Source organism: Micromys minutus (assembly GCF_963924665.1).
Source record: "Micromys minutus genome assembly, chromosome: 9".
NCBI lineage: Eukaryota > Metazoa > Chordata > Mammalia > Rodentia > Muridae > Micromys > Micromys minutus.
Genome location: NC_137978.1, coordinates 47,348,948 through 47,369,703, shown reverse-complemented (window position 1 = coordinate 47,369,703; position 20,756 = coordinate 47,348,948). Strand labels below are relative to the sequence as shown.

Below are 20,756 nucleotides of genomic sequence, written 5' to 3'. Positions count from 1 at the left end.
ACCTCTACCAGATGAACTCACCATAACCAACCCAAAATGTGCCATTCTCTCCTGCCCACGCTGTCATATCTGAGGTATGACAGATTCCCTACCTCTTGGCCTTCTTCCTTTCCTCAGCCTCAGACCCACATCTGACTCCTAACTCCCATCACCCTCCTACAGTCTGGAACATTCCAGAGAAGATCAAAGGAAGAGAGGACAGTATTGGTCACTAGGGTTAGATCTGATGGAGTGTTTCCCTAGGGATAAAGCAGGCAGAGCTGGGAAAGAGGAAGTTTTCTTCCTGTCCCACCTCCTGGGGTACCTAAACTGGGTGCTCAGAGAGGCTGCTCTAAGCACGGAACTGCCTGAGTCCTGCTTCCAAGTTCTTCCCGGCTCCCTATCTCCTGCTTCTTCGGGGAAGTGACCCCTCCAGCCCCCTCCCAGCTGGCTTTTCAGATCCTTGAATAAATAATTCAGGTTTTGAAATCTTGCCAGGCGCACCCTCCCATGCAGAACGGACGCCATTGGGCCCACATAAGTGACGTCACCCAGCTCCTTATTCCAACCCCAACATCACGGGACCTATCCTGACTGCAACTTACCTGCTGGGTCGCTGTTTACTCAGACTTCCTACCCTGTTCCTTCACCCTGGGGCTCACTCACAAGTCATTTGATCTTCACTTCAGGACCCCACAGCTCTCATTTTAGCTTTGTCACCTCAATTCTTTAGCACTTGACAGGGTCGCAGTGACCCGAAGTTCCTTCACCCGAATACTCATCTCCAAAGCCTTGTCACCATTTCTGCCACCCTAGAGTCCCCGAACTCCATCATGCTGTAGTCATCCTGACAATGCTCTGGTTGCCCTGAGGAGGCCTACACCCCTCTACTGTCAACGTCCCACAGCCACCATCCTCCAAGCTCCTGTCACCACGTTCATATCGTCACAGCCACCCACTTCCCTGCTCCCTCGTGCTCCTGTCACCGTCACCTCAGGGCCCTATTGGAGGCAGAGCCTATCATCCTCACTGGGGACGCCCATTTCGCTCCATCACCGGTCTTGTGTCAGCTCATTTCTGCCACCGCAGGTACTCTTCACTCCCGCAGACTCCCAATTCCTTGACCTCTTCCCACATCCTCTGTGGACTCCCTGAATCTCTTTTAAGGCTCTCCCACTAATGTCCCCAAAACCCACCCGACCCGCAGAGGGCGCCGCGTCAAGGACAGAGAGCCGGCTCCGGAGGGGGGCGGGGCCGCGGCCACGGTCACTTTTTATGAATGGGGGAGCGGGCGGCGCGAGGCCTCATTACTATGCCGCGCAGCACGCGCTGCGCTCCAGCGCGCAGCGCCCATTGGCCTGCTGGGCTTCTGACGTCACCAAACCGGTGGCCGGGGGCGGGGCGGGGCGGGGTGACTCACGCCGCGTCTCCCGCGGCCGCGGGGGCTTCTTGGGGTCCGCGCACACCTTGCTCTGCCAGAACGTGAGTGGAGGCTCCCCGCGGCCCAGCCGCACCCGGTTCTGAGCCACGGGTGAGTAGTGGGCCCTGCCGCGGGTACCCGGAGTCTGGGGGGGGGGACACAGCGTGCAGGGGCGCCGGCCCGGTGGAAGGCTGCTGGCCGTTGCTCAGGGGTGAGGGTCGTACCTGGGACTCTGGATGAGCAGATTCTGCATTAGCAGGCAGCTCCCCAAGTGTTCGGGTGCTCGAGTGGTATGATAGGGTGACCCGGCAAAGCCTGAGCATTCCTGCGGGACCTGAGGCCCTGGAGGGACGGTCATCTGAGGTTGAGAGAACAGGAGGCGTCTGGGGCAGGCACATAGACGTCCGAGGAGCGGGAGGTGTCTTATTTAGGGCTTCAGCCATCCAGGGCAGGAGGCGGAGTCAGGCCCAAGATCCAGGTGTCCGGGCAGAAGGAGGGGGGTCTGACTCAGGAATCATGCTTCCACCAAGGGGTGTCTGCTAAGCAGACCCGGTGGTTAGGAGGTAGAAGTGTGTGTGTTGGGGGCAGGGGTTCTGTCCGGAGTCCGAAGTCTGGTAGAGAGTGTAGGGGAAATGACTTCCCAAGTGTTACCCTAGGAATGTCGAGTGGGGGCTGGCAAGAAGCTGCACCGGCTTAGGCTGTGGGCGGAGCCTGAGGCAGTGCTGCGAATCGTGAGGGGTCTGGGAGATTCAGGAACCAAGTCATCATCTCTGACGAGGGAGCTGACTGCTCTTCTTGACACATTTCTCTCCCCTATTCATGAGCCTTTTGAGGGCACACCTCGAATCCTGTGCTTCCCCATTCAAATTCACTTATGGTAAGTTTTGATCCACTTCTTTGACCACACGTGGCAAAGAGGTCTTTAAGGACTAAGAGGAATGGAGAGGAGGGTGAAGGGACACAGGGAAGGGACCACCAGAAAAAGAGACCGCTGTTTGGAGGCATGGAGACATCAGAGGACAAGAGCCACAGGAGATGAATTGGGGGTTCAGGACATTGGTACCCTACCGGTTATCCTGAGGTTTCTTTTCTCCGAGGGCCTCCTGTCAGATGACAGACCTGCCAGTATCTCATGGAGCCTCTTTTCTACAGGTATCATGATGTGGGGTGCAGGAAGCTCCGTGGCCTGGTTCTCAGCTGGCGCAGGCAGTGTGAATGTGAGCGGTGTAGACCCAGGAGAGGGACCCACAGGCCCAGCTCCACTGCTGCCGTCTCCCAGGGCCTGGGATGTGGTGCTGTGCATCTCAGGCACCTTGGTGTCCTGCGAGAACGCGCTGGTGGTGGCCATCATTGTGGGCACTCCTGCCTTCCGTGCCCCCATGTTCCTGCTGGTGGGCAGCTTGGCCGTAGCAGACCTGCTGGCAGGCCTGGGTCTAGTCCTGCACTTTGCGGCTGACTTCTGCATTGGCTCACCGGAGATGAGCTTGGTGCTGGTCGGCGTGCTCGCGATGGCCTTCACTGCCAGCATCGGCAGCCTGCTGGCCATTACCGTTGACCGCTACCTTTCCCTGTACAACGCCCTCACCTACTACTCAGAGACGACAGTAACTCGGACCTATGTAATGCTGGCTTTGGTGTGGGTGGGTGCCCTGGGCCTGGGGCTGGTTCCTGTGCTGGCCTGGAACTGCCGGGATGGCCTGACCACGTGTGGCGTGGTCTATCCACTCTCCAAGAACCATCTGGTGGTTCTGGCCATAGCCTTCTTCATGGTGTTTGGAATCATGTTGCAGCTCTATGCTCAGATCTGCCGCATCGTCTGCCGCCATGCCCAGCAGATCGCCCTCCAACGACACCTGCTGCCTGCCTCTCACTACGTGGCCACCCGCAAGGGCATCGCCACATTGGCCGTGGTGCTTGGCGCCTTTGCTGCCTGTTGGTTGCCCTTCACTGTCTACTGCCTCTTGGGAGACGCCAACTCTCCCTCTCTCTACACCTATCTTACCCTGCTCCCCGCCACCTACAACTCCATGATCAACCCGGTCATCTATGCCTTCCGCAACCAAGATGTGCAGAAGGTGCTGTGGGCCATCTGCTGCTGCTGTTCTACTTCCAAGATCCCATTCCGGTCCCGGTCCCCTAGTGATGTCTAGTTTTATCCTGGTGAATCCGTGGCTTTGACTACTATAGAACTCCAGGTTCGCCAGGGCTTAGCTCTAACCCCCTAGTTCTGCGCCCTTAAGACCCAGCTGGTTCTGGAGTTCTAGGACATTGGGTGTTTTAGGATCTTGTTCAAGACTCCTGCAGGGATCCAGCCCAGCTGACTGCATGGTTCTAGAATGTTCCAGATGGTCAGGGTCCCACTCAGAAATGTCTCACAGCCCAAGTGGTTTGCAATTCCAGAATGCTGGGAATTTTACAGTACCATTCCAAGTTCTTGATCTTCCTTCCCGGAAACTTGACCTTGATGATGTCGCTTTTGAATTTTCGAAGCTCCAGAGTCAGAGGTTAATCACTTAGTTGCCTAGATGAGAGATTTATCTCTATATATGTGGACAAAGAAGGTATATTTATTGATTGATTATTTATTTATTTATTTATTTATTTATTTATTTAAGAATTCACTTATGGATGGTAAGGGGAAAAAAAGAGACCCACACCTAGAGATTTAGTTCATGCCAGGGTATCCCCAGCCTCCATGACCCCATTTCTGACCTCAGTTTCTGGAGGGGGGATGGAAAAAGAGAAACCACGTATTTTGTTATTTTGCTCATTTTTTATCAAAGAAAGAAATCATAGAAACCAGAGCCTCCTCCCCAGGCCCGCGCTGCTCGGGTTTGCAGGGGGAACACACCAGCCTCTGGTTTTTTATTTTTTTAAGAAGCCATCACCTGAGCAACCGAGAATTCCTCTGCGCTGAGGCCCGGCTTCCCTCTGGTGGCCATTCGGGGGAATTGCAACCCGGCGAGGCAGTCGGGATTGTAAAACGCACCCCCATTTCCACTCCAGCCTGGCTTTCAGCGCCACAGCCATGGTCTGGGGGCCAGGCTTTACCCTGAGGTGCCCGAGAGGAGGCGGGGCAAGAGCCAGTACCCCCACCCCTCTGCCAATCGGGGTATGGCCCCCAGTGCATTCCTGTTCAGTCCCCAACCCTATTCAATAAAAGATTTTTTTTTTGATAAATACTTGTGTTTGTGCGTATGCATAGTGTGGAATTGAGCCAGGATAGCAACACCTGGCAAGAAATCTTGAAGTCAGTGTCCCTTGGACCAAACCCTGGACATCAACTTGCAAAAACATCCCTGCCCAGGGACAGGAACCAGGACACACCTCTTAGTTTGAGAGTACCCACAGCCTACCCACAGTACCCAATTTAGGGCTCAGACATACAGATCATGTTTGTACCGTGCAAGTTCCCTTCATAGTAATAGCTTCCTTCCAACAGTGTTTCCTCTTGGCTGCATTTTGCTAAAGGTACCTTAAATGTGTGAGAAAACGGCTTAGGTCATACAGCTAGAAATACAAGATAGTATTCAAACCTGGAACATCCAAAATCTGTGTTCAGTCTCCCAGACAATGACTTTATTTTTTCCTACCCTAGGGCTCAGAACCTTCTGGAGCCTTATGTCCTTGGGATCAGTGACCCACATTTGAGAGGTGTTCACATTATAGAGATGGAAGCTTCTTCCACATAACAGTGTTTGCAACTGGAGACTTGAGCTTCCAGGGGGCTTAGGAAGCATGAAAGCCTGTACCCACCGCAAGAGCAGAGGCAGCGTCAGGGAAAGCTCTGGACAGGGTTGGTACACGTCTGCAATCTCTGTGTTGGAGAGGCAGAAGCCAGAGGATGAAGAGTACTAGGCCAGCCTCAGCTACACACTGAGTTCAGTTCCAGCCTAAGGGCTCTGGATTTAAACCCTAGCACCACACACATGTAAAGTGAGGATAGAGAACCAGGGTAACTAGCACCGATTTCTTCTACAGAGGACCTGGGTTCAAATCCCACCACCCACATGATGGCTCAGAACTGCCTGTAACCCCAGTTCCAGGGGCTCCAGCACTCTCTACTGGGCACAGATACACATGCAGGCAAAACACCCCTTTGCATAAAATGTAAAAACAAGTATGTCAGTACATGTCTATAATCCCAATACCAGAGGAGGGAAAGAAGAAAGATCAGAAGTTAAAGGCCAGCTTCAGGTCATAGCAACTTTGAAGCCAGCCAGCTATGTAAGGCTCTGTTTCTATACATACATACATACATACATACATGCATGCATGCATACATACATACATACATACATACATACATACATATGTAAGGAAGCTCTGACTAGGCCAGCCTGATGGGACGAGCTATCTCATGAGAACATTTTTGATTCACTTCATATGTCTACCATCACACAGCTAGAGAAACTGAGGCCCCAAGATGAGTAGTTTGTTCAAACTCAGTTGCGTGACCTGCTGGGACACAGTTCTATCTCCATTTCCCAGGTTCCTGTTCTTCTTCCTTGAGTTCAAGATCCATCCCTAACAGCGGCCACAGGGTCCAACTCACAGTGAGGGATGTCTTGGCTGTCCTCTCTCCTCACCTTTCTGGAAGGTCCCTGGGAGGAGCTCCCTCCTCATTGCCCAAGCCCCTGCTCCAAGCCAAACTGGAAACCAAACATTTCATATACTAGGGGCATACCATCCACAGCAGGGCAAATGCTCCAAGTTTGAAGAAGATAGATGCCGGATGTAGTGGTGTGTCTAGTTTCAGCACTGAGACATCAAAGCAGAAGGCCAGGAGTTCAAGGCTGCCCTCAACTACATTGTAAGTTCAAGGTTATCCTGGGCAACACGAGACTGACCCTGTTTCAAAACAGACAAAAAACCCCAAGAGAGTAGAGAGAAGGCTTTAAGAAGAAGTTGAACATTGTGATACATACTTGTAAATCCCAAAGTACTATGTAATTCCAGTTCCTGAGGCAGGAGGATTATAAGTTTGAGGTTTCTCTGGGCTACAGAAACTGATAATATCTTCACTTACTCACTGATGTTCTTGCAGATAGATTAATGTCTAGTAGAGGAACTAGAAAAGGTTTTCAATAATTGCAGTTAGTCCTGAAGAAATGGCATAAACAGTTAAGAGCACACACTGCTCTTAAAAGGGAACTGAGATCACTCCTCATGCTGACTTTGGGCAGAGCTCAACTACCTGAAACTCCAGCTCCATGGGACCCAACGCCCTCTTCTGCCTTCCACAGGCTCTGTACTCACACAGGCACATACCTACCTACACACAGATATACATACATACAGATAATTAAAAATAAAATATTTTTAAATATAAAGTAACCGTTATTTTAAAAAAGGAAAAAAAAAACCACCCCCAAACTGCAGTGTTAGTGACTGAAACCTTGAATAAAAATATAATAGGGAAAGGGGATATAGGAGTAATTTCAAGATGAAAGTAAAACAAAGAAAGCCTTCCTGGAGGCTCCGGCTAGAGTGTGGTTGGCAGAGTATGTGCCCAGCATACACAAAGAAGCCCTATGTTCAACCCCCAGTGTGTGCTCATGCTGGTGTGTCTGGGAAAGGCTAGTAAGGCTCCTAGGCTCCTTGCCGCTACCAGATTTTATAGCCCATGCTTGATTCTGCCATCAAACTAAACTGTGTGGAGGCACACATACCTGTAATTGTATGACCTGGGAGGTGGGGGATGGGATGACCACCAGGCCATCTGAGGTTACATTCCGAGTCTGAGGCTAGCCTGTGCTACAGGAAACTTGCTAACAGTTTACAAAGCAAAGAAAGGCCTCCCCGAAAGGTCACACTTATGGTCAACAGAGCTAGGAGCCACATCTGCCTCCAAATCTCTTTCTTTACTGGTTTAGGGATTAAGTTTTGGGAACAGGTCAAAAAAGTTGTCCAGGAATATGGGGTAGGTAGGCCCTGTGCCCACACTAGGGTGAAACTGGTCTCTCCAGATTAAACTCATCCTTGGAAGAGGCACTCACTACAGAGAAGCATCTTCATGCTAAACCCCTTGTGTCCCTATGGAGCCCCTCCCCATAGTTTCCTGTTCTAGCTGGGTAGAGCTGGACGCTGTGCGTCCTCATTCCAATCTTCCTGCTCTGGGGCTCACAGGACCTTCTGACTGCCATCCTGTGTCTAGGAGTCTGTGTTGGGCCTCAGCTGAGGTTCTTGCTCCGTCTTGGGGGCAGGGAGAGCCAGTGTAGCGATCTGTAGAGCCTGTGTGTGTAGTGGAATAGCAGGGTCTTCCTTTCTTTGGATTTTTTTTTTTCCTTTGCAGAAACAGGGCAGAACAGGAATTCTTCCCCAAGGAACCCCTTGTTGGGTCCTGTTGAGCTTAAGAAAAAACAATGTATACATCAAACTTCTTCCTCTGGAGCCACAGTATGCAGAAAGGTAAAGTCAGACCTCCTGAAAGCAGTGCTGTAGCCTGTCTCCAACAGAGGGTCCCTGACAGCAGGGACATGTCCTTTCAAGCTGAAGGCTTACCAGAGTGCATTTCTTTGTTTCTTCCTCAGAACTAGAGGCTTCTGAAGACAAGGTCATGGCTCTCCCCAGACCAGGAACTCAGAAAGCTGAGCTTCCTCTTAGGCAGAGGGCCTCTAAAAGCCCTTGAGAGCAGGCAGGGCTGAATCTCCCCTTCATACCGAGCCTCCTTTCTCCCTCAGTGTTCTCTAGATAGGCCCTGGGCTGCTCAACCTGGCGTGTGTGCGTGTGTGTGTGTGTGTGTGTGTGTGTGTGTGTGTGTTCATGTGCCCGTGTGTCTGGAGAGGGTTCCTAAGCCTCCCAGCCATCCTGTCTCTGCCAGCTTTCTTATTCTCATCCTTGAGTTTACCATTAATGGGCCAGGAAAGGGTGCTGGGCAGTGGACTCCCTGCACTGAAGGAAAAGCCAAGGGCTCTATTCTAGCTGGGCTGAGCCCTGGTCCTTGTGGGAGGTGGGGCAGCCTAGAGTGCTGTGCCCCGCAGGGGCCATGACCACCTCTCTCTTGCAATAAGTGAGGAGACAGCAGCTATTAATATAAGATGAGTTCACGGGCTCACAGCTTCCGCAGGCTGGAAACCAGGCTCCCGGGGCCGGGGGCTGCAGCAAGCCTCGTCTGTCAGGTTCCCTCCTGCAGCCTGGAGCCTGCCATCCCCCAGCTCATTCCAAGCCAAGATCTCTGCATGCACAGACACATATACATGGGCACACATGTGGGAATCAGGCACCCGACTATTCAGAGACACATGCATTTATACATTCCTCGGTGCATTTGCACAATTGCATGCTTGTGCAGGCACACTTGATTTGCACGCTAGATATAGCATCATACATAGGAGCTTTATGTTACAGGGGTACATGCTGGAACGCTCACCTAAGTGTGTATATATATACACATACATACACACAGGTCTGGATATGTTTATATAAACAAACCTATTTGCACACCACTGCACACTTATACATATATGAACCTGCATAAATGTAAATAGGTGGTATTCCTAGTGATTTAAACACAATTACATACAGGGCCACATTCAAGGACTTGGATGCATGTACATGCTACCTCACACAGTACACAGACACACACACACACACACACACACACACACACACACACACACACACACACACGCTTCCTGCTGTTAGTGGTCAACAATCACGATTCCATAGGCACACTTCTAGTTCTGCAGCACCAACAGCCTCCACTTCCTCCCCTCCCCCAGCTTTATGACAGGTAGCTCCTGCTTCTGTCAACCCCATGATTGCCTTCAGCTTCCCACCCCCTGGGGGTCCCCAGATCCCTGATTAACCCCCTCACTAATTGGCCACCAGCCCCTTGACTTTGCTTCAGGCCTTCTTGGGAGCTGAGAGCAAGGCTGCAAATTGGCTGAGAAGCATGGGTCCAGGGAATTGTGTACATGGTGTGGGGAGGGGAACACAAGACAGGGATCTGCCTACAGCCCATAGGGGCACCACATATACCATGGTCAGGGGTTGGGGGTACTGACATACTTTCTCACAAGGGCATTCCTATTTTGCATGGTCAGCCACACAAAGCCATTCCTGTACACAGTCACACACACACACAGGCAGGAATATGAAGGCAGGTTCCACCGAGCTGTCCACAGCAAGGCAGGGGGTCCTTGCATGTTCCCAAGTGTATTCAGTGCACCCACTGAGCACACTCAAGCTAAACCTTACCTGTTCCTTAAGTCACTGGGCAGATGTAGAAATCCTTTATTAAAGATTTAGTTTTACTTTAGACAGTCTCAGGTAGTCCAAGTCGGCCTTGAACTCACTACACAGCCAAGGATGACATTGAACTCTAGACCCTCTTCTCCATCTCCCAAGTGCGGGAATTGCAGACACGTACCACCAAATCTGGCTTTATTATGGTATTAGGGATGTATTCTAGGCAAGCACGTTACCTGAATGAGCATAGGTACCCTCAGATTCCCTGTAGCTGAATTATGTGGTTGTGATAGGTGCCCAACCTGGGTATAGGAGTCAAACTCCTGTGTTCTGCAAGAACAGCAAGTGTTCTTAACTGCTGAGCCACCCAGCCCACAGACACTTTATGGATATAAACTCACACACAGGGCCTGAGGCTACAGCAAGGCCTAGGGTTCAATCCCCAATAAAAAAATAAATAAAAATACAGGCCAGTCTGTGGTGGTTCACTCCTTTAATCTCAGCACTCAGGAGGCAGAGGTAGGCAGATCTCTAAATTCAAAGCCAGTCTGATCTACAGAGTGAGTTCCAGGACAACCAGACTACACAAAGAAATCCTGTCTTATTTAAAAAAAAAAAAAAAAAGCCAGGCATCATGGGACAGTGGCTGACACTTAGAATTTTAACACTTAGGAGGCTGAGGCAAAAGGATCACCAGTAGTTGGGGCTAGCCTGGACTACAGAGATATGGTCTTAGAATAAATAAAGCAGCTAACCACAGCCACGGATAGTAAACCTGTGTGTACACTCATACACACTACTTTAGGCATGCATAAGCTAACTCTGGCGAGTACACACACTGGCAATCCAGGCTTGTATGCACACTTCACTCTTGTACATATTTAGATGAGCAAGCCAGCAGCCATAGGCTAGGGAGAGGCTCCTTTAGCTAGCCTCATGCCTCTGTATAAAAAGCAAGCCTGAGATTTACCCTGTGCAGCAGGAAGCAATGAAATCCACACAGCTTCCAAGATTCATTTTCCCAGCCTCCCTGCTGAATGCCCATGTCTCGAACATCCTCTGGGCTTTCCCCAAGTCTTCAGATAGCAAAAGGGACCCTGCCAGTGTTTTCTGAAGGAAAAAAAAAAAAAAAAAAAAAAAAAAAAGTAGAGCTCTGGGCTTTACACTTCAACTGCAGTCTCCTCATCTCTGGGCCCAGGTTCATAAGGTGCTGTGTTTGTTCTCTTGAGCAGAAGTAGGGTTTCTATTTCAACACCTGATGCCAGTTTTGCTGTGTGGCGCTGGGCAAACTGCTTAGCCCTTCTGTGCCTTTCCACAGCTGTACAATAGGAACCAAAGGCTTTAGGTGGACAATCCTTTCATGTCTGTCCGGAGGAAGCCCCTGAGCCCTTTACAGAAGTGCTCTACTCAGGTGCACATCTGGGAGTGGCATCAGCTGCAAAGACACCGAACACCACCGTGAAATGGCCACACCCAGTATCAGACTCAGTTGCCCTGCTGAATAGGAGAGGCTCACGTCCAGACAGAGAGCAGGAAGCTTGGAGCTGGAGGGGCTCCTGCCTGGCCAGCATGGAAGCCTACCCCTCCGTGCCTTGTGTGTGTGTGTGTGTGTGTGTGTGTGTGTGCGCGCGCACAAAGTTCCCTAGGGCAGGGCAGAGGTGGCTGCTTGCTGGAATGGGAGGGTATCTGCCCCACTGTCACACAGGAGGACAATTCTATGCTCGGATGTTCAGGCTGTGTCGTCCTTAAGCCTGAAGAGCCTCCTTTGGTGGCCCACACCACGGGCCTGGGGGAGGGAAGCCCAGAAATTACTCCGGACTCCATGATCTAGGGGAGAACTGGTTGCCAATCACCTAGAGCAGAACTTCAGGAAATGGTGCCAGGTTGCCCTGGTAGAAAGGTGGCCAGGAGGGGGCAGTGAACAACTGGCCGAGGCAGCCAGCCAGCACCACGGCTCTGGAGGACTGTCAGATGTGCTTGTGATTATGCCTGCTCCTGTAGCAGTGTGCTGACTTGTGTCCTTGTTTTGCATAAGAGCAGAGCTCTGTACACAATGTATGAGTGTGTTTTCTGGGCCTGGACTGTATGCTACTTATGGAAATCGTGTGTAAATGAACCTGTGCATGTGTGAACAGGGCAAGGTGTACCTGCATGGAGCCCATGCATAGGGAACCCGTGCTGTTCCCTGGTCGTCAAGGGCACAGGCTCCTTCTGCTCCAAAGGTCAAAGACGGCTGGGGCCTCAGTCAAGCTTCCTTGACTTCAAAGAACAAAAATAAGGCTCACGGGTTATTGCACCTGTAAAGCTGAGCGGGAGGAGGGGGTGAGGCAGATAAGAGCTGAAACCTTAGACACGGGCACTCCTCAACCTGCTGCAGTGTAAATGGCATAGCAGGCAGGGTTAGACAACTCAAACGCACCTCTCTTGTCAAACGGGGGACCCTCACACTTAGCATATGCTGCCTATAGCAGGTAGTGGACGCTCCGTAAATGTCCATTTTCCCTAGTTCCAGGAGGCGAAGCAACTTGCACAGGGTCAGGACTTCCAAGTGGCAGCAGTAGAGACAGCATCCAGGCACAGGCTTCCAGTTTCCCAGAACCATGCTCCTTCCCTCCCATTCCTCCAAGGGCGGCTCCGACACCATTTTGTCTTCTGCCAGGGCGGGCGTCTGGCTGCCTGTCAGTCACCAGCTCAGGCGGCCAAGTGCTGACTAAACACAGGCTGCGCGGGAGGAGAGCGAGGGGTTCTGTGCCCCCTCCCCGGCACCCCACCTCCAGCGATGAGCTCAGAGCGGCTGGCGCAGCACTTGCTGACAATTCAAAACTTCTGCCCCCTCTTGGGATGCCCGTGGGTGACTCTGAACAGCAGGCGTGGTGGTGACCCACGACCCACCAGACCCTGCTCCTTGTCGTCTCCCGGGCCACCGCTGAGCCTGGAACTGGGTGTCTGCTCATAAATTACGCTCGGGGACAGTAACCCACAGCAGCTGTGCTCCAAACAACCGTTGCTTCCTGGGTAGGTCATTTTGGGGGGTCAGAATGCAAGCCCAGCCCCCTCAGCCTTCCCCAGGCAGGCAAAAGAAAGGACTTGGAGCAGGCTAAACCTCTTTATCGGATTCCATTGTAAACGGTTCTATTTAAGGTAAGTTGCTTGGGTCTGTGAGGCAGACAAGATGCCGGCCAGATGTTGGGAGGCAGCTTCAGCATTCAGTGTGCGCCGCTCTTGCCTGGTGCAAGGAGCTGTGGGCAGCCAGCTCTAGGGTTGTCCTCACAGAAGGGGACCTGTGCCTTCAAACTAGCCAGAGGCCTCCTGCCTTTGAGGCCCACCCATGTTGGACCCCTTACAGAGCTCCCTCACCCACCTGTGGCCTTCAGAGCTGCTTATGATCCCTTCTCCCATGAATCACACACAGACGACAGAGGTGACTGAGTGGCTACAAAGACTTTATCAAATTATTGAAAATGTTGGCATTTAAAGTATTCATGCACATACATAAGAGTTACATGGAATCTTCAGGTTACTGGAGCACAAATATGGTACACACAATAAGCCTGGCAGTGAAGCAAATAAAACCAGACTTGAAACAAAAAAAAAAAAAAAAAAAAAAAAAAGGATGTCATAAGCCAGGCATGGCTGAGGCAGAGGGTCAGGAGTTCAAGGCCATCTTCAGCTACATAGTAAGGTCAAGGCCCACATGGTCTACCTGAAACCCTGCCTCAAAAAATGTGTGTGTGTGTGTGTGTGTGTGTGTGTGTGTTCATTGGGCAGACAGGGCACAATGAGGGTGGTGGCCTCATTCCCCTGTTCAGATTCCCCCTCCCAACCTCCTGGAGAAAAGGAACTATTTTTAGACAGTATTCCCAGTATGTATCAACTCACAGAAATCTTGATATGGGAAACACCAAGAACCTGTCGGCATATGTCCTTATAAATATATTTATATCAGAGAAAACAAGGCACTTTGGGAACATGATCGCTTTCTCTCCTATGTGTACATCATTCTAGGCAAAAAGTAAAAATTGGTTAGTTTCTCAAGTCAATTAACTGAATAAAGTTAATACAGGAGCAGAGTTGTTCTCAGCCTCCACGGAGGCCTTACTAAAGTGAATAAGGCAGGAAGCACAGGAGCACTTCTCTGTGCACACCTGGTCCCAGGTCAGACGGGCACCAGCCAAGCTCAAAGCTTAATCCTCCCTCCCCCAAAGGCTGACACATCTCCTGAGTTGGAGCTCCTGGGCCAGGCCCAGTGCTTCCCTCCCCAGGCCCTGAGGTCAAGCAAGGGGCTGCGGCAGGAGGCAGTCCTAGTGCGGAGCAGGGACATGGCGGGAATGCTTAAGCAGGGTCACCAAAGCCACAGAGACCTCAATCTGTCCAAGCTGGCGCTATAGAGTCAGAGGATCGGCGCCACGGGAAGAGATTTCACATTAGCCCTGACAACACCGCCTCAGCTCTGCGGTGACATTGGCCAGGGTCGTTTCCGAGGGCGCTGGAGCTTCCACTGGAGGCGAGCTGGAGCTTGGGCCAGCTGCTCTAAGCCTCCAAGGGATCCCCCACCCCCTCCCCTGGAATGAAATCATCTCACAACCAAGGCAAAGCTACAAGTCACTTCTGACACTACGAATTGCAAGCTGGGCCCCTGGGCTACAGGAATGGGGGCATGCCCCTTGGGCTAAGCAGACTGGGAAGGGAGGTGGCTCCTTGGCTTCAGCGCTTAAGAGTCCTTATGGGCCACTGCTTACCAGCCTCAGCCCAGTTTAAATAGTCACTAAACTTTGTATTTTACAGTTACAGGATTCCACAAACACACCCACCTGCACTGGCTCCTTTATTATTTTAAAGGGCTCTGCGTTTAAAGAAGCATGTTTAAAAAAAACACTGGGGGGGGGGTACACATATGCCTAAGTAGGGCCTAAAGGACCTCTCAGCTGACTGGGTCCCCAGCCCCCCAAGCTGAGGAGGCTCTGCAAGGCGGGCTGCTACAAAGCACAGAGCTTGGCTGCATGGATTTTAATGAGAGCGTCAGGCAGAGCTGTGCTGTTGCTCTCCGGGACTTGCAGATCATTACCAAACCAGCTGTAGGATGAGAACACAGCACATCGAAACCCTAGGAGGTCACTGAGCTAATGATCTAATCCTACCTTCCGCTGACAGGGCCCCTCCCCATCTCCTCCCGCCCCCAGTCTTTCCTGGTGGACTCTGTCCATTCCAGAAGCCAGGCCAATACCGCCCATTCAAGGTCAGAACAGAACCACAGTGAACAGTGAGCAGCTCTGGCTCCCCTTTCTCGGTGAGCAGGAGGGGAGTAATTTAGTAAAAACCATTAGGCCCAAACCTTGGCCTGGCCAGGCCCCAGGACTTCTATTTGGATGGACCACTACCCTCCCCAGCCTCTCCAGCCCCTCCCTGGGCACCAACAGCTGGTTTTAAGGTTCTGATGAAAGCACCTTCAGCTTCTAAGGCATAGGGTGGGAAACATGCACAGCCTGGAGTTGAGTGCCAGACCCTGTGCCAGACATTAGGTTTGGGGGGACAGTGCGCGGGGGGGGGCACGGACACATGGAGACACAGAGCACTCCGGAGTAGCCACAGCAGGGCCTGCTGGCACCTGCATGCTTAGTTCCTACCTCTGAGTTCCAGAAAAGAGGCAGAGGGGAGGTACTGAGCAAGTGCAGGCGGCACAGCCGTGATTGCACTCTCCTCAAGCCGGAGGGGTTTATGAGGGCTTTGGCAATTACTACAACCATTTGCTGTGCTGGGTAGAGACAGATCCTGTTTCTCTTTGTTTCAGGCTCTGAAGCCAGTGAAGCCGATTTCAGCACAAGAGGCCACACAATAGTTGGGGCAGAAGAGAAGAAACCTTGCTGTTGGCCAGAGCTGCTCAGTTTTTTTTCCTGAATAATAGCACCCGTGGATTAGTTCCGGGAAGGGAGGTGGGAGGGGGGTCAGCAGCACCGTGCACAGCGAGGTGGAGGCAGGAAGAAGACCCCATGCCCTGCCTTTCAGCCTTCTCCATGGCTGCCAGGCCCCCCCAGGCAGGTACCTGCTGCGGTTGCCAGCCCGAGGGACTGAAGTTTCTACAGCTGGCACAACCTATGCTTAAATTGAGGAAACAAAAGGGGGAGGGTGCCGCAGTGAACTGCAGAGGCACCTGCCAAGGCTGGCTGCCCCACAGCTCCTTTCCACCATGCCTCCCCAGCATAGCTCCTATGCCACATGACTGGCTGGAGACAGAAAGGGGAAATAAACGGTTACCAGACAGGCTGAGTATTAAAGCTGTTCTGCTGAGGCTGGCACAGGCTGCGAACCCTCCAAATGCAACCCCTGCATTCAGGTCTGGAGTAGAGTGGAGCCAGGCTGCTCTGCCCAGACTCCAGCAGGTGCTCATTATTTGCTCCCAGGAAACACAGGTGACTTGGAGACAGGAAGCCTGGGTTCTTGTTCTATCACTATCTGTGTGACCTTGAGAGAGTCACTTCTCATCTTGGCCTCAGCATCCTGAGCGGGCAGGACCCAAGGTGTTTCATTCTCTTCCGTTCCTGCAGTGCCACACCTTCAAGTTTTGCTCCCGACAGTCAGCAGGGGCCCAGGTCCCAGTGTGTCAGGGCTAGTTTGGTCATGAATATGAGGGGTTAAAACTGGGCTGTGCAGTCTTAAGGCACCTGGGGTGAGGAGGGGCATGCAAAGGACACCCTAACACCACACTCACCAAGAGGGAGCATGGGAGGAAGGCCACAGCCTCAGCCTTCAGAAGGGTATCACTTCTGGGCAGAGGAGTGAGGCAGTCTTTAGAGGCCTGTTGCCTTCTGGAACAAAGGCATCCAGACAGAGCTGAACAGAAGCAACCCTACCTGCTGCAGAAGGCTGAGTGTGGGGCAGGGGTGTGAAAGTCTACTTGCCAGGGCACTTGGCTGCTTTATAGTTTCAGGGCACAGAAAAGGGAGCAACTGCTTGCACACAGGCTGTACCCACTGCTGTAAGACTAGGAGGTGGGCAGTATTATTTGAAGTAGCTAACTGCAAGGGTTCTGAGGAAGGCCATGGGTTAAAATGGTTATCAGCGGAAGGCACGATCTCCAGTTGAAACCCAACCAAAGGGCTGTAGGGTTTTTCCTTCCTGTCAATATATAACAGTCACTTGAGGGGAAGATCGGTCAGCTCAGCCATGGACCCTCAGGAGCCCACATCCAGGAATAGGGAAGAAGTACATGGTCATTTGAAGGAAGCACTCAAATAGATCTTTGGTTGTTCCAGAGAAGGCTTTGGCCCCTGGCAGTTCTTTGTCCTAACTTTCTTCTCCCCATGAGACTGTCACAGTTTGTATCGGGGAAGGCAGGTAGGAAGAACTGGGTGGGTGGGGGGGAAGGAGGGGGGAGGAATGTGGGCGACAGGTGAAAAGTCAATCCGACCAGTCGTCTTCATCGAACTCAGAGGAGTCATCTTCTGAGTCGCTGTACTCGACAGCGATTCGCCGCGACAGGATGGTGGCCACATCATTGCCCACCACATCACGCTTCTCTTGCTCCCGTTGCTCTTCAACCCTTCGCAGCTGAAAGCCTGATGGGAGAGGGAGCAGGGTCAGGAAGCACAGCCCTGGCCTCCCAATGCCCTGGGATCCAGTATGACCAGGACAGGGTTATAAAGGACACAGAATGATGGACTCCCACGGAAGCGAGAAAAAAAGGGAAAGATGGGTCCTATGGAACCGGCATCTGAGGGCTGTGGGCATTGTCCTTTTCTCAGCAGGCTTCTGAAGGCAGGTGCCATCATACCCCACAGGTAGGCAAGTGCCCAGACCACTCAGTCCTAACAGCGGCTCAGAGGATTTCCAACAGAACAAAACACCACAGCAAATCCTTGGGACCAAATCTGACCTCAGTGAGTGAGAGAAGAGGGGCAGATGGGGGACAGAGAAGAGAGAGAAGGTTGGTGAATGAGGGAGGGAAGTTGACTGCTAGGAGAAGAGAGGGGGAGAAAAGAGAGGAAAAGATGGGAAGAAGCAGGCAGGGGAGGGATGAGAGACGGAGAGGGAGGACACGGCCAGTGGAGCCGAGGAGACAGCTGCAACTGGGTCTGGCTGAAAAGTTGGCCGATGGGAGAGTGACTCATTTTCATCTGGGGATCTTTTCCCGAGAAAAAGTATGTGTGTAAACACACAACGTGCTTACTTCAAGGAATTTTAGGGTCCCAGCTTAAAAAATAGTTCAGGTTCAGCAATGATAGAAAGAACTCTCGATCCCAGTAGCTTTAAGGAACTCCCACTCTCAGCTGTCTGGGAAAGCTATTCCCTTTGAAAGGGTTAAGATCCTGCTCCGCCATCTCAGCTGAAGGGTGTGTGTCAGACCACCACTGGACTTACCTTGGCGGATGGCAGAAAGCAGATCACTACGAGCATCACTCACAGCAGGCAATGAAGACTTGGGCTTGGTGGCATCAGAAAGAGGTGGTGGTGGTGCAGCAGGCTGACCATCAGCACCACTGAAGGGAAGAGGCGGGGGTCCTGGAGGGGGAGGGGGAGGGGGAGGGGGAGGAGCACCTCCAGATGGTTGGGACAAGGGAGGTGGTGGCATTGGGTAGTCAGCTGCTGGTGGTGGGGGAGGTGGCGGAGGAGCAGTAAAATCAGGGTGAGGAGGGAAAGAGGGAGGTGATGGTGGTGGAGGGGTCCCAGGAGACCCGAATCCTATAGATGGTAGTGGAGGCGGCACACTCATTGGAGGTGGAGGTGGAGGTGCAGGCGGAGGAGCAAAGCCAGGTTTGGGGCCTGGCGGAGAGCTCAGAGGAGGAGCTGGGGGTGGATGGCTTGGGCTGACCATGCTGGTTCTCTTGGGTCCAGCCAAGACAGATCCTCTTTGGTTGTCTGCAGGGTAGCTGAAAGGCCAAAGAGACGAGATTCACCATCATAATCACATTGCCAACCCCTGCCCAGAGGCAGGCTCATCTGGAAGCTCAGGTCCTTCTTAGCTGACTCCCATTCGCTCTGCCTCAGACAGATGGGAATGGTGAGAGCAGACCCGCAGGGAAAGAACAGCATTGTGGGGGGAGCCTTCCAGCAGAAGGAGACCTCTGCTAGCCATCACGGCAATCCTTGTGCACATCCCAAAGGGACAGAGCAGAAGTCACACTGTCTGTATTCCCCTTTCCCTTAGTGTGCTGTTCCCTCACCCACCCTCAACCTCTGCCACTATGTAGTCCTGATGGCCTATCACTTACTGCACAGTCCAGGCTGGCCTTAAATTTCCTATCCTCCTGCCCCAGTGCTAGGATTACTTGTATTGGCCACCACACTTAGCTCATGCTTCCGCGTAAACTGAACGAAGAGGTGAGTGGAAGCAGCTGTCTACAAGGTCTCCCATATCCCCACCCCCTTTTATGAAAATTGATGTGTACCTAATATGGAATAACAACTCTGCCAGTGATTCATAAATGGCATTCCTATTATCTGTACACTCTTGCCTGCAGTCACTCTAGTGGTCCTGACCTGGATTTTGAACTTTGTTCTTGAGTGTTTTACTACCCGGATGGGTAAAAGAGGTTCTACCATTTACCTGAATTCCGCTGGAGGGGGAGGCAAGTTGTCTTCAGAGAATGAAGGGGACGGCGAGGAGGCAGACTCTGACTGTGGAGGTGGTGGGTAGCTGACCGAATCCACATTTTCAACAGAGCCAATGCTGCCATTCTGGTACACCAAGGTGGATGAATACCTGATAACAGACCAGTGTCAAAGTCTTCTAAAGAACCCAGTTCCATCCAAAGCACCACAATGTGTTTAAACATACAGAGCTCGAGTGCACTCCTTTCTTATCAAAGATTACTAAGGAGATTGCTCATGTGTTTTCCTGTTACACCAAAGTGATACTTTAGGCTGAGTATGGTAGTATGTGACTTTAGTCTCAGCACTGGGGAAGCAGGACTCTGAGGTCATCCTGAATTCCATGCCAGCCAGGATCATATAGTGAGATCTTGTCTATATAAATGCTCTATCTATTAGGTACAGATAAACCTGACTCCCAAACCTTAAGACAAAGGATGAAGCCAAACCCCACAGGTTAGTTACAAACACGTGGCTTGCAGCCCAACTGTGAGGTAGACAAACTCCTGGAGTGTTAAAGGCTAAGGAGGATTTGCTTGCAGAAACAAGCCAAGGAAGAGTGCAGGCTGCCACGAAGCAGTCTATACAGCATCTCTACCATGTCCTTTATCACATGAGCTGCTGCTTAAAGCAGGAAAGAAGCCTGGCAGCGGTGGCACACACCCTTAAAACCAAAACTCAGGAGGCAGAAGCAGGGGGATGGCTGAGTTAGAGGTCAGTTTGGTCTACAGAGTGTGTTCCAGGACGGCCAGGGCTACACAGAAAAACCTTGTCTTGAAAAAAAATGAAAGAAAGGTGGTGGGGGGAAGCACTGTTTTAGAGATGGTTGCACGGAAACCCATCCCTCACCAATTCCTCATCGCTTTAGGCTCTCGGTGAATTGTCTCTGGATGAACACCAAAACTTCACACACACATGAACACACCAAGCAGGAAGCCTCCACAGTAGCTTAAGTACACCGGGCATCAACTAGCAAAGCTGGCCTCTTCTGCCTCCTTTTCCTTTCCTTTCTGCCACTGCTGGGTCTTATAGAGCTCATCAAACAGGTCCCAGGAACAGAATTGAGGGGATGTGAATAAATCAGATGATACTGTAATGTGAAAAGTCCCTAAACACATCTGACAGGTTCACCCACACAAGCATGCTCACACAGTAGCCACACAGCCAATTCCAAACCTCCAGGAAAGTGGGGGGATGGGGGTAGAGGGAGGCTAGCTCCTCATCTTCACTACCCAAGCCTCAAAATCAGATACACTTTTGACAGTATTTACAGTGTCACTAATCCTATGCCACAGGCCTATCAAAACAGGAAGGGGACTGTGAAACAAAATGGCCCCTTACTGGGCAGTGAGATCAATGAAGGCCCTTTTAGCACTGGTTTCTCTGTAGAAAGCCTCATTTCCACTGTCTTCCTCATGCTTATGAAACGAACCCCTGAATCCAGGAAGAACAAGTGTCACATGTGTCAATTTCCATGGCAGTTATTCTAAAGCTCTTCCCTTTCAGCAGTAAGCAGCGCCCAGTATGGGCTGGCACACGTCTCTGACAGCCAGGTGCACTGAATTTAGAGGAAAAGCCA

General features: G+C 51.7%; 2 protein-coding genes across 2 annotated transcripts in view; one reads left to right on the top strand and one right to left on the bottom strand.

Annotated features, from left to right (window-relative positions):
- Positions 1–1,410: 1,410 nt before the first annotated feature.
- Positions 1,411–3,549, top strand: GPR3 (G protein-coupled receptor 3; the record flags this gene model as incomplete). The annotated part of the gene is made up of 2 exons (XM_080921898.1): positions 1,411–1,510; positions 2,552–3,549. Exon 2 carries the CDS (start codon positions 2,557–2,559, stop codon positions 3,547–3,549), a length of 993 nt encoding a protein of 330 aa, XP_080778024.1. The 5' UTR covers positions 1,411–1,510; positions 2,552–2,556.
- Positions 3,550–13,028: 9,479 nt separating this feature from the next.
- WASF2 (WASP family member 2) overlaps positions 13,029–20,756 on the bottom strand; it is a 63,132-nt gene continuing 55,404 nt past the window's right edge. Inside the window, exons 7-9 of the mRNA XM_080921879.1 lie at positions 19,134–19,289; positions 17,948–18,456; positions 13,029–17,145 (exon numbers count right to left, since the gene is read on the bottom strand). Of these exons, the coding sequence (XP_080778005.1) occupies positions 16,988–17,145; positions 17,948–18,456; positions 19,134–19,289 (823 nt within the window). The 3' untranslated portion in view covers positions 13,029–16,987. The remainder of the gene's footprint in view (positions 17,146–17,947; positions 18,457–19,133; positions 19,290–20,756) is intronic.